General features: G+C 49.4%; 1 protein-coding gene across 1 annotated transcript; it reads left to right on the top strand.

Annotated features, from left to right (window-relative positions):
* The first annotated feature begins 1216 nt into the window (after positions 1-1216).
* Positions 1217-10081, top strand: LOC121461390 (zinc finger protein GLI4-like). The gene is made up of 4 exons (XM_041672469.1): positions 1217-1579; positions 2663-2802; positions 4859-4942; positions 5589-10081. Exons 2-4 carry the CDS (start codon positions 2700-2702, stop codon positions 6506-6508), a joined length of 1107 nt encoding a protein of 368 aa, XP_041528403.1. The 5' UTR covers positions 1217-1579; positions 2663-2699; the 3' UTR covers positions 6509-10081.
* Positions 10082-13058: the final 2977 nt, after the last annotated feature.

Genomic DNA, 13058 nt, shown 5'->3' with positions numbered 1-13058 from the left:
CATGGCCTTTGGTGGATTAGATCTTTGCTTTTGTTTTGGCAGGTGGGTAGTGTCTATGTACTTAAGTTTGTGTTCTGAAATGGTACTTCCATCACGGACTCAGTTGTGCTAAGGTCTGGAGGCCTGTTACACACTGACCAGTCGTGTGTACAGGAAGGGTTCCCAGAACCTCATGTAAGGGATTCTGGAGTTAACTAGCCCTCCTGCCTGGGGAAGCTTAGGGAGTTCATGTGACGGCTGGGTGAGATGGAACCCGCGCTGCACTCCCAAACACATCCGAGGGGCCCAGCTGGGATCAAATCCAGCTGGGTAGCGTTCTGCTGAGTGGACAAAGGGAGTGTGTCCCATTTTTCTAACCTAACAAACCCAGCTGGGGCCTTTCCTACTACTTTGCAATTTAAGGCTGTAAATCCAAGCACCAAGCCTGGAGGTTCTGCATCAACCATCTGAGTGTGAAGGCTGTGAGATTAATATCTCTCCGGGGAATCTCTCTGGGAGTGGAGACCCTCGCACTTTAACCTCAGGGATCACAAGTGCCTGGTGTGATGGATAAAGAAACTCCATTTTGTGATAGGCATCCAACCTAATAGCTGTTTGTCTGACAACCCTGACTCCTTGACACCCCTTCCCCCATCGGCCTGCTATGGTATGACTAACTGCTGGTTTGGCTTCTGTAATGTGCTTATACAGACATTCAAGGACTATTTTGAAGTCACTCTGACCATCTAATCAAATCCTGGCAGAACAAGACTTAGCTCTTGTGGTTTTTCTCTTTTAAATCCCTTCTTACTGTGCCCGCTTCTGGGCAGCACGTCTCTGATTTAGGTTAGACACTGAGGCCCTGCTAGCAGCATTAAAATGTTTTGCTTGGAGCCGGTTGTGGTGGTACATGCCTTTAATCTCAGCGCTTGGGAGGCAGAGGCAGGCAGATGGATCTCTGTGAATTCGAGGTCAGCCTGGTCTACGAAGCGAGTTCCAGGGCAGCTAGGACTCTGTTATACAGAGAAACCCTGTCTCGGGGGGAAAAAATGCTTAATTATAATTTGAATTAAGTCTGGAGGTCTTTTCCCTCGTGATCTCGAACTCCATAACTGGCAATAGCTCAGTCACAAGGGACAGCAGGTTCCTCGGTCCTGATGCTGCTGCTGGTTACGAAATCGCAGCGAGAATTCTTACAACCACATGCGAGGACGCACCCCTGACAAAGTCTGCAAGGCTGTGTGTAAGGTCAGCTGCAGTCTCAAACAACGTGTGAGGTCCTGGTTGGGGCCAATTCCAGTACAGATACGAAATCCTCCGCAGCCCAACGCACGGGCTCTGACGCTTCTTTCTCGCGCGGAGACGAGGGTCTCTGCCGGGCTTTTCGGCTGGTTTGAAAAGATTCTCCAGACGGGTCTTTATTGGGCCACAGAGCAGAAACCATCCGAGGAGAAGCTACACAGAATAAAGGATTTGAGCCCCCCAGAGACCACCAAGGCGAGGTCCTCCCGGGTCCAGAGCGTCCCGGAATTGGGGGCGGGGACTCCTGGAGGCGGAGCACTTCCGGCCAACGCGCGGGCGGTCTCCTCCCGCTCTCAAGGTGAGTGATCGCCCCTCCCAGTGGGTCCATCCCGGACCCGTACGATCCGCGCGGTTCTCCGCTTGCTTCCTCTGCCAAGATTCCGGTCAGCTCCGACCCCTGACCTTGCGTGGTTTCAACCTGGGGAACCCGGCAGGATGGTGCCACAGCGTCCGCCCCGCGCCGGCACCCAGCGCCTCCGCCTTCTCCATGCGGGTGCTGCTGCTCCTCGCCCCATATTGTGTTCCCTGTCATCCTTTCTGCCCGTGTTACTGTGGAAGAACACCCGGCCTCTCTCTTTGGGCTTCATTCGTTTATGGCAAACCAAGTTAAGGAAAAAAATCTTCCCTTTTTAAATTTTCTCGAGTCCTGTAGCTCAGGCTGGCCTTGAACTTGCTGTGTAACCAAGGATGCCCTCAAACTGCTGCCTTTACCTCCCAAACTGCGGGAGTTAGAGGCGTGCTCCACCACACACAGTTTTTGTGGTGCTGGGGACTAATCATGATAGGCTCAAGGCGTCACGCATGCTAAGCAAGCATTCAGCCAATATGCCTTTAACACACACACACACACACACACCTGTGGATGGTGCTGTGGGAAATCTGGGCTTGGGAATTACAACCTCAGGGTCTTTAGGATCTGAGGAAAAGTTTTCCCTCTGGGAATGTATCCCTTCCTATTTTCATGAGTCGCTCCTTTAAAAATTAGAGTTTAAAAATAAAAAAGATATAGAGTTCTCATGCCTCATAATCTCAAAGCCCCAACTGTGGTGCAGGAACACTCTCTGGAAGAATAAGCAAGCTTTTCTCTGCAGGCGATGTTGGGAAGAACATTTAGGATACTTTATTGAGAAGAGCTTCTAGGCCACTCTGACTTGCTGATGATGCTTCTAGGACCAATGAGGGTTTCTCACCGAATAAGCAAGCAGGCCCCTTGTACTGGGCCCTGCAGCTCCCCAGGAGTTCACCTGCCTTTTCTTGGTAACCTTCTTGTGCTAAGTAGAGAAGCTAAGAATCACGTAGGGCTGCTCAGAAAGCAGACGTGATGTTCTTCTCCACCCACAGCCTCCATCCTCTCGTCTACCTTGGCTTTGATTTTCCTTAGGTCCCAGGTGCATACTCCTTGAGCAGGTCTCAGGAAGATGGCAACCTTAGAGGATGTTGAGGAGTCCACTCCTGTCTTGTCACCCAGCAGTCTGTCATCACCAGGGACACCTGGAGACCAGCACCATGTGCATCCTCACGGTATTTGCCCCAGACTTCTATGCCCCTCTGCCCTACCTCTACCCCCATGAGACTGGGCTGACCTGGGTCTTGCCCAACCAAGGAAGAGAGGGCCCACTTGGGTAGCTCTTTCAGTGCTGGGGCCTCTGGGAAAAGCCCTAAGGGAGTGATGGTCTGCAGCAGTGTTTGTGACCATGTTCTAACTCCCTGGGAACAGCCCACTGGATGTTTCTTCCTCAGTATAGAAGGAACAGTGGCCTCAGCATGGGCCCTGTGCTAGGAAGAGAAGATTTCCCTCTGACATCATGTTCCAGGTCAGGAAGAGAGACAGGACTCTTGTCTGGCCAGTTTGGATGAGTTTGCCTCAGGACTTGCAGGGACAGAGCTGCGGCCCTTGCTTCATGCCAATGGGGTGGCCTCATCAGTCAACTGGTAAAGCCAAAGTAAGAAGGGGTCCTGACCCTGTCATACCACTGAGCACACCTCAGGTCTTGGGGTCATATCGTCCAGAGGCTTCATCCCTGAGGCTCATAGGAAGCCGCACTGCTCCCATGAGGTAGGGCCAGTGAAGATAAGAGCCCATGTGGGACCAGCTCTTCCTGCAGGTCTAGAATTGTGGTGGCTGATCCAGTGAAGCTGAAGTTTATGGAGGGCAGGCAGCTGTGTTCTGGGCCAGGCTCTTAGGTGATGCCAGAGACCAACCGCAGCTTATGGATGGGCACTCACAGATAAGGACAGAGATCTCACTTCCCTCAGGACCCACAGTGGTCAACCCAAGACCAGATAGGAGCCCCAAGCCCTGTCCTGTTTGCTGCCTGGCTCCAGGACTCTTCTGCTTGTCACAAGGACAATTCTTGGACAGGGCCTTACAGTACTGTGCTGTTCCTGGTGGGCCTGTGAACAACAGGGACCCAAAGGGGCAAACGTGGATTCTGGGTAAGGTATAGTTGGTGGAAGAGATTTTTTTTTTATACCAAGTCCTAGTGGAGCTTGGGAAGGCCCTGAGGGTCAGAGGCAGATGAGGGAATGGCAGTCATCCCTTGCCCAGATATGCAGGGATAGGTGGGCTCTCTGCCTGCTTCCTAGCTGCCAGCAAGTGCAGGTAGAACTGAGCCCGAGCTCCTGTTCTGCTGCTGCTTCAGTGCTTGGAGGCCCATGGATTCCATTTTCTGTTTGGTGTCTTTTGTTTTCATTGAGGCAGAGATCTCACAGTGTTGCCCAGGCGAGCCTTAAACTTGAGGTCTCCCTACCTCAGCCTCCTGAGTCTCTGGGATTACCATGTGTTAGACCACTCCAGGCTCATTCCAGATTCTTTACCAGAGAAGATCTAATGTTCTGAAACCTGCCTGCAGTTCTCAGGACTCTTAGGAACCTTGGGCACCCAAAGAGGCCCATCCAGGACATCTAGGTCCCAGCAGTCTGCAGAGTCACCTTCGCACACAGTCATTTCAGGGTCCTTTCCTTTGGGAGTAGTGTGAGGTGAGGAACACAGGAAAAACATAAGCAAACAATACATATGGGTCCCTGTGCCAGGGACCTACAGCAAAGGCTCCAAACCACCCTGGCTAACCTTCTCCAAGCAGGAGGCCTGGCTTGGCTGTAGGGGACAAACAGTCCTAGGACTGCTCTGAACTTGCAGACACAGACCAGGAGCCACTGCTGGCTGGTGCTGAGAAGGGAGAAGATGGGTCCTTGGGGCAGCTTCAGGACCAAGTGCAGTGAGCACTGAGGGTGGGCAGGAAGCCAGACCAGAGTCGGCCAGGACACCAGCCAGCATGGGATGAGCACAGGAGCCGTCTGGACCACTTGTGCTCACCTACAGAACTGAGGGAGGATGAGTTCCAAAGCCAGGCCTCCGGAGGGCTCCCTCAATGGGGAAGCCAGGGCATTAGCACTACATTGGGCTGATCTTCTCTTTTAGGGCACAGGAAGATGCTGGGTAGGTGAGGGGTGTCCTATGTGTCAGGGTCTTGGCCCTAGAGCCTTGGAGTCCTACTCTGGGGTACAGGAAAGAGGGAAGGGTCAGGAACGCCACCCTCTGGAGAGTGGGGCATGAGCCTTGGTCCCCTGCCTCCAGGATCCCCCTGTTCCAGTCCCGAGGCAGCAGACCTGGACCTTCAAGACATAGAGGAAGTGGAGGTCAGCAGAGACACCTGGCTTGGTGAGTGAGCAGCCCCTGTCCCACCCTAGGCAGCCTTGGGAGACCCCAACTGGATGTAACCCTCATCACTTCCCTGGACCTGCTGAGGGTCAGGGCCATCCTGCTGGGACTCTGCTTAAGCCTCGCTCCCAGTTTTGTCTGCCCACAGAGGCTGGGTGGACAGGGCTTTGGCTGTGTCTGTGATACTGAGGCCATGGTCAGTTCCATAGGAAAAGTGAATCCTAGGATCATCCAGACTCCATCCCTTTGGCAGAGCGGCCTCAGACACTGCCATCACCTGAGGTTTGTGGGGTCAGCATTTCAGCCTGAAGGACTACTTGTCAGAGCTCTGTAAGTTCCAGGTCCTTGCTAACCCTTAGTAGCAACCTGTACTTCCTTCTCCCAGCTAAGAGAGGCATCACAGGTGTAGTGAACCACCGGAGAGGCTCCTGCCCAGGCTCAGGGCCTCCAGCTGAAGGGGCCCAGCTGCACCTGAAACCGGCTTTATAAGTCTTCTGGCCCACCCCCATCCCTCACCTTAGGCACACTCTCACCAACCAGCCTCTCCCTCCTCTGAATAGTCCCCATTCAGGCTTTCCCTGGCCTCAGCTCTTAGAATGCCACAGTAGGGGTGAGGCTGGGAGCCATCTGCCATTTCTCCTTTCAGACTCTGAGTGGGAGCCTAAGAAGACTCCAGCCTCTCTCAGTGCCCACAGTCCTGGAGATGGCCTGGCCTCAGATGGAAGGGCTCTGAGGGGCCTCTTGAAGAGCCTCCCCAGCATGTCTAAGTGTGGGGACAGCTTTGGCGAGGAATGTACCGTGGAGCAGTCAGCAGGCCTGCCTCCAGGGACCCTGCCCTGCTCTCAGAAAAGGGACACTTGGCACATGGTGCTCGTGCCACAGGGAGCCCAAGGGACCGAGGACAGCACCAAGAAGGCTGCTGAGCTGGGCAGTAGTTTGGGGCGCAGCTGCCGGCCGGCCGGCCCACGGGGCACCAAGCCACACCGCTGCGAGGCCTGTGGCAAGAGCTTCAAGTACAACTCTCTGCTGCTGAAGCACCAGCGCATCCACACCGGGGAGAAGCCTTACGCCTGCCGCGAATGCAGCAAGCGCTTCGGGAGCTGGTGGGGCTTCATGCAGCACCACCGCATCCACACCGGGGAGAAGCCCTATGAGTGCAGCCAGTGCGGCCAGGCCTTCAGCCACAGCTCACACTTCACACAGCACCTGCGCATCCACAACGGCGAGAAGCCCTACAAGTGCGGTGAGTGTGGCCATGCCTTCAGCCAGAGCTCCAACCTGGTGCGGCACCAGCGGCTGCACACCGGGGAGAAGCCATATGTCTGCAGCCAGTGCGGCAAGGCCTTCATCTGGAGCTCCGTGCTCATCGAACACCAGCGCATTCACACCGGCGAGAAGCCCTACAAGTGCGAAGATTGCGGCAAGGCCTTCCGAGGTCGGTCACACTTCTTCCGGCACCTACGGACTCACACGGGTGAGAAGCCCTTTGCCTGTGGCACCTGTGGCAAGGCTTTTGGCCAGAGCTCCCAGCTCATCCAGCACCAGAGGGTGCACTACCATGAGTAGTGCACATCCCAATAAATATGTGGGTGAACCTGCTCCTCTTGATGGGGATGCTTTACCGGTACATGGCAGGACATGTCCTGTGTCCAAGTATGGTGGCTAAAGAAACTGTTTTGTGCTAGGCATCCATCTTGATACCCACCAGCCATTTGTCTCTGACTCCAGTCCCTAAAGATAAGTTCCCAGTAACCCTGACACAGTGACCTCCACCCAAAAGTGCACAGCCGTGACATCTACGCGTCATGATATGACTAACTGCTCTTTGGCTTCTGTGACCTGCTTATGCAGACATGCAAGGACTATTTGAGTTCTCCTTGGCTACCTAATCTTGGCAGAGCAGAACGGCTCCTGGCTGGCTTGTGCAGATACTCAAGGTCTTTTTGTGGGTTTTGCCTTAAGAATCCTCCCCTCACCCCCTTCACCCAGCAGTCTCTAGTCTAGCTCAGAGATTGCTGTCCTGCTAGCAGTTTCAATAAATAAACCTGTTGTACCTGTGGGACTGAAGTAGCAGACTACTACGAGCAGGCGAGGACAGAAAGGGCAGGCAGCTCCTGGGGCGAGATGAGGAAAGGCAAGTGGTTAGCCAAGGTTAGAGACAACAGAAGCCAAGCGAGAGACAGCGCAAGCCCCTGAAGGGATCAGGGAAACCAAGCTCCAGAAGTGAGAATCTGTGGGGAGGGAGAATCTGTGTGGTTTGGTTTCCCATGTCTGCAACAAAACTCCAACACATGCCAGAAAACACAGATCCACCAAACAACATTAAAAAAGTCAGAACGTCCAAGTGGAGACCAGAGAAACACAGACATGTGGTGGCCATCTTCACTCATGTGCTAGAACCAGGGGGACAGGAGGGCATCTCCCATTCTGTCCCTGGAGACTGGGTCCATGATCACATCTGATCTCCCCTATGTCTCCCCAGATGTCAGGACTTCCAGAACGGAACAACTCACTAATGGGTCTGCGTTTCAAATATGTGTTGGCTGGCAATTTTTACAAATCCTCAGTGGTCACAGTCTGGGGTTCCCCTAGACCTCCAAGTCCACAATGTACTTGCCCCCATCTAGGGTCTGTCCTCAACTAGTGACTCTAATTTGTGACAGGCTTGGTCTCAGGCTTTCCCAGGCCTCACCTGGCCCTGAGTCTGGGGTCTTCCAGGAATCCTGAATGAGCCCCCAAATGTTATGGAGTTTGGGACACCCTCCCCCCAGGAAAAGACTACAGACCCAATGCAGATTATAATTAAAATCTGTAAAAAACAAGCCAAGCGGTGGTGGCACACACCTTTAAATCCCAGCACTTGGGAGGCAGAGGCAGGCTGGTCTTTGTGAGTTCAAGGTTAGCCTGGTCTACAGAGCTAATTCCAGGACAGCTAGGGCTGTTACACAGAGAAACCCTGTCTTGAAAAACAAAATCAAATCTGTAAAAAACAAAAGCAAGCTGATGTCAACGTTTTCTGAGTTCCCACAGAAGTCTTGTTTTTACAGTTTTCCTGTGTAACAGCCTCTAGATTACAGATACTTAAGTTCTGCAACCTGATGACTTTATAAAAAGATACTTCTGAAGCTGTTTAGGTTGTCTGCTTCCATCTGCACACACACACACACACACACAAACTGATTATATAGTAAAATCACGCCCTGTCTACAATCTCTCACTGGTAACTCCAGATACGCCTGCTTCAAATCATCAGAGCTGGGCATGTTGAACGTTAGTATTAAAGGTGTGCAGAGATGACTTTAATCCCAGCATTCGGGAGGCAGAGGCAAGCAGAACTCTGAGTTTGAGGCCAACCTGGTCTCCAGAACCAGTTCCAGGACAGTCAGGGCTACACAGAGAAATCCTGTCCTGAAAACCATTACTATTCCTCAAAAAGGAAGAGATAAACGACGTCACTGGGCCTTCATCTGAGCATCCAGTCGCTCCTCCCTCCTAATTTATACAGTAGGCCCTGAGTTGCATGAAGCCCCAAGGTTTTCTGGGAAAGCCAGGGTGTATGGGCTAAAAACTAGGAATAAGGATGGGGCCCAGCTCTGCAGCAGGGGGAATGCTGTGGAACACACCAGGCAGAGGTCCAGACACTGCCTAACACCCCTTAAGGAGAAACTTCTTACAATAAATGGTATACTTATTTGCTACTGTGGTTCCTCATTTACATTTTTATTTAAATTTTTAATAAAAGATTTATATAAAAATTAGGATGACTATATGTAATTACAGATGCCTAGCTCTGACTTCTCCTTTTCTTGGTTCTTGTTACCAAGGAAACGTTCCCCCATTCAAGGTCATGGAAAGTCAGAGTTCTTGATATAATGCAAACTTTCCCTCAGGATCTGTAAAGACTTTTGGGCAGGGAATGTAAAATTCCAGGCAAAAAATTACTTAATGATTAAGATTTTCAAATTTCTAATATATAAAAGTCTACGCAGCTTAACAGAAACTTAGAGGTATTTGTCTAGCCTTCTAGTCTTTGCTAACTTCATTAAGCATTAGCTATTTGAGTAAATAGAGTCATATAAAAAACTGTGATATAAAGATAAAAAAAGAAAAGTAAGTCTCCCAATCTCTCTGTGGACTGTATTTATGGTTTAAAGTTTTATTTTGATTCTAAAGGATTTTCAATTAAATCCTGCTTGTTTTTATTTTGTGTGCATTGGTGTTTTGCTGCATGTGTGTGTGATGGTGTCCAATCCGCTGCAACTGGAGTTAGAGACAATTGTGAGCTCCCATGTGGGTGCTGGGAATTGAACCCAGGGCTTCCAGAAGGGCAGTCAATGCTCTTAACCACTGAGCTATCTCTCCAGCCCCTCAATTAAATCTTTAAGGATAAAACTAAGCAAGGATAAAACTATAAAATCCTAATCTTGTAAAAACTGCTAACTTGTAAACTTCTGAAGATAATTAAGAATGCAGGTTAATGGTCAGCCACCCTCTAAATGACCAAATTCTTTAATGTACCCAGAACTATGCTTGTAGTCATGCTAATTAAAGTATAATTCACTTACAGAGACAGCTTTTTAACCTTCTGTGTCAAGGTTAGGCCTAAAGTAACTAAAAAATAAGTTTGTTTAAAATCAGGTAACCAAATAGACCAGATGATGGCCTCAAACCCCTCAGAGATCTGTTAAACATAGCATTTAAGATGTTTAATAAAGAAAAACTTCCCATACCAGACAAAAATGCCAGCTCCTAGAAACAGCCCTAAGGTCTCCTCCAAAGACTGTGGTGGGGCACTGAGGCCTCTGGATTATGGGGACACCGACCACTGCACAAATAATTGTTCCATGCCTTGCCGCGCCTCCAGGATCCTGTTTGAACCATGCACAAACAGGACGCTGGAGAATTGACTACCCCACTTTGCCTTGCCAAGGGAGGCCAGTCTCTCAAGTTCCTCATCCACAGGAATGTCTCTCAGTCATCTGAGCCTGGCAGTTTAAAGCTGATGCTACCCTGTACCAGCACCAGCCAGCTCTCAAATCACGACACAAAGACTTATTATTTCTAAATGCTCAGCCTAGCATAGGCATGTTTCTGGCTATCTATTTTAACTTAAATTAACCTGTTTCTCTTTATCTACCTTTTGTCTTGGGGCTTTCTACCTTTTCTTACTTTCTTGCTTTCTCTGTGTCTGGCTGACCCCGGGCATCTCCTTTCTTCTTCTCTTCTTCTTCTAGAGCCTAGAGTTCTCCTCCTATTTATTTTCTCTGGCTGCCAGCCCCACTTATACTCTCTCTGCCTCGCTATTGGCTGCTCAGCTCTTTATTAGGCCAATCAGGTGCCTTAGGCAGGCAAGGTGAAGCAAATTCAACACATCTTTACATAATCAAACAAATGCAGCATAAACAAAAGTAACACATCTTTATCAGTTAAAGTAATACTCTGCCACATAAACAAACATAACCCATCTTTGCCCAGTTAAAATAATATTACACAACACTACCCGGTGTGGCAGCAAAGTCTGACACCACCCCGACCTCTGCCCTTAATGAAACCATCCAGATCATCGTGGAGGAGCCTAGGGTAACCACCCAGGTGTGAGTAACTGTCATTTTAACTGATAGAGAGGTCATTTGAATTACACTTCTTGCTCAGATTTAGCCTTATCAGATCTCTGATGATGTCTGACTTTGTCAGTTCAACAACAGCAACCACTTGTTGAAGGGAGCTGCGGGCCTGCTTTCCTGCTGCCCGGCTCCTGGCCCCCTGGCTAGCTTATGCCCTGAAATAACAACACACAAATTGTATTGATATAAACACTGCTTGGCCTATTTCTATTAATGTGTGTAGCACCATGAGGTGCGCTTACCAGGAAGATTCTAGCCTACGTCCATCCTGGGTCAGAGCTTCATTGTGCCTGCCCTGTAAAGGAGCGGCATGGCGTCTGACCTCACTTCCTTCTACCCAGCGTCCTGTTCTGTTTACTCCACCAACCTATGTTCTGACCTATCAGGCCAAGCAGATTATTAACCAATGACCTTCCTCCATCAAACACTCAGACCACCCTGCCACACACACACAGCTGTACTTGCCTAGCCAGCCCATTTGATATGTAAAAATCAGGCCTTGCTTTTTCTAGAGCTACTAAATCTCCTGAAAAATGGCAAACTTCACACTAAAAGAGATAAACTCTCACAACGGGTTTCAATGTAAGTTTTACTATTCCTTTATTTTTAAAACTTGCTTTTTTCTTTCTTTCTTTTTTAAAGACAGGGCTCTCTGTGTAGCCCTGGCTGCCCTGGAGCTCACTCTGTAGACCAAGCTAGCCTCAAACTCAGAGATCCATCTGCCTGTGCAGGTGTGGCCCTACCACCCAGCAAAACTTGCTTTTCAATGAGTGCTCTCAGTAATTAGCTACCTATGTCTCATGGTAAATAACTGGATGGAAAAAGTATTTGGAGTTTGTAAAAGTTACGAAGGTCCAGGGAAATGATGTAGGGTATAGAAACGCAAACCGTAAGGTCTGAGGATCCGAAAGCTCAGATGAACTGTGGGGGGCTCTAAGAAAGTCATTTAAGGCGAGTAAGCTCAAGCCGCAAGGTCTGAGGAAGTGATTTAAAGTGTGTAAATGCAAGTTGTAAAGTCCAAAAAGTAAAGTATATAAAAATTATTAAAGTTTCAGATTCCTTTCATGCTATGCTATTGTTGCACTAAGACTTCAGAAGTCCAGTGTTTTAGCAGTAACCAGTGGCGTTCTGAAGAACATTAACATAGCTCTGGAAAAGCACTGCTACTATGATCATCGTCACAAGCTCAGTTTTTAAAGTGTCCTTTGTTGCTTTCTGAGTTTAGACTTAGAGTTTCTCATTGTGCTGACCACACATCCAGCCCTCCGAACAGAGGGAGGGCTCATGCTATAGCTCAAAGGTCTGCTCCAGCTGCTCACAGACAGCCCTGCTTTTTCTACAATGGAGATCTCAATGGAATACAAACGATGGTGATGCTAATATACCTAAAACTTTCATCTTTTTGTAAACTTAAAAAATTCATGTGCGCTTCAGAGTCTCACCTTAGATCAGCCTGTCAAATACACTTCAGATAAGTACTCCCGTCCGTCAACCACTTAAGCTTCCCCACCTGAAGTCTGCATCTGTCCCAGCAGATTTCCAGTCAACCACAGACTGCAAACTGCTCCGAAGTTACTAAGAGCCCTGGACTTACTGAAATCTGATGTAAAGCAGATGTTTCTAACAAAATTTCCTACCAGCTTAAGCATTCCAGACTGCTCCAAAACTACCTGCACTTTGGTATCTCCACATGGTCCAGCAGAACCTGGGCAGCAAACCAGATGTACCCTCCCCCCTCAGCCTTTGACCAGCTTCCCAGCCTTCCTCCCAATTTTAGCTGAAAAGCAGTCACAGTAAAGAGTACACCATTCCTTTCATTAACAGAAGGCTGGAACATTAGATCCAAAAGGAACTAGTTCCCCTCTACTGAAAGGACTCACTTCCCTTCTCTGGCAAAAGGGACAAATGGCTACCTATGATGCCTATTAGCACACCAAAGTTGTGTGATGCTGGCCTCCAGGATCCTCTGATATTGCAAAGACCTGTTAAAATCAGAGTTGCAAAAAGGGAACTCACTTTAATCCCAGCACTCAGGAGGCAGAGGCAGATGGGTCTACAGAGTTCCAAGACAGCCAGGGTTACACAGAGAAACCAAACCAACAAGGGTTACTCAAGATGGGGGCTGAGATCTGATGGCTGACTTCAGGATTACCAGATTTTACTGTGGTGTTTATTTTGTCTGGCTGCTTTACATGTCAAACACTAGAGATACCAGGAGCCCTAAATTTCAGTTCCCCAACTCTTTCTAAAGGAGCCAGTGGGGAATGTGGTGGCTAAAAAACTCCTTTTTATGCTAGGCATCCATCTTGGTACACACCAGCCAACTGTCTCTGACTCCAGTCCCTGAAGATAAGTTCCCAGTAACCCTGACACAGTGACCTCCACCCAAAAGTGCACAGCCGTGACATCTACGCGTCATGATATGACTAACTGCTCTTTGGCTTCTTGACCTGCTTATGCAGACATGCGAGGACTATTTGAGTTCTCCTTGG

Source organism: Microtus oregoni, unplaced genomic scaffold (genome assembly GCF_018167655.1).
Source record: "Microtus oregoni isolate MIOR12 unplaced genomic scaffold, Mior012 000022F_ref0000154, whole genome shotgun sequence".
Lineage (NCBI taxonomy): Eukaryota > Metazoa > Chordata > Mammalia > Rodentia > Cricetidae > Microtus > Microtus oregoni.
The sequence above is the reverse complement of the archived record's forward strand: the minus strand, read 5'-3'. Positions and strand labels throughout refer to the sequence as shown.

Excerpts from the sequence above, each read along its gene's own strand:
- LOC121461390 (XM_041672469.1), top strand. The coding sequence starts at position 2,700 with ATGGCAACCTTAGAGGATGTTGAGGAGTCCACTCCTGTCTTGTCACCC. Across the intron at positions 2,803-4,858 it reads GCACCATGTGCATCCTCACG|GATCCCCCTGTTCCAGTCCC; the intron begins GTATTTGCCCCA and ends CCCTGCCTCCAG. Across the intron at positions 4,943-5,588 it reads CAGCAGAGACACCTGGCTTG|ACTCTGAGTGGGAGCCTAAG; the intron begins GTGAGTGAGCAG and ends TTCTCCTTTCAG.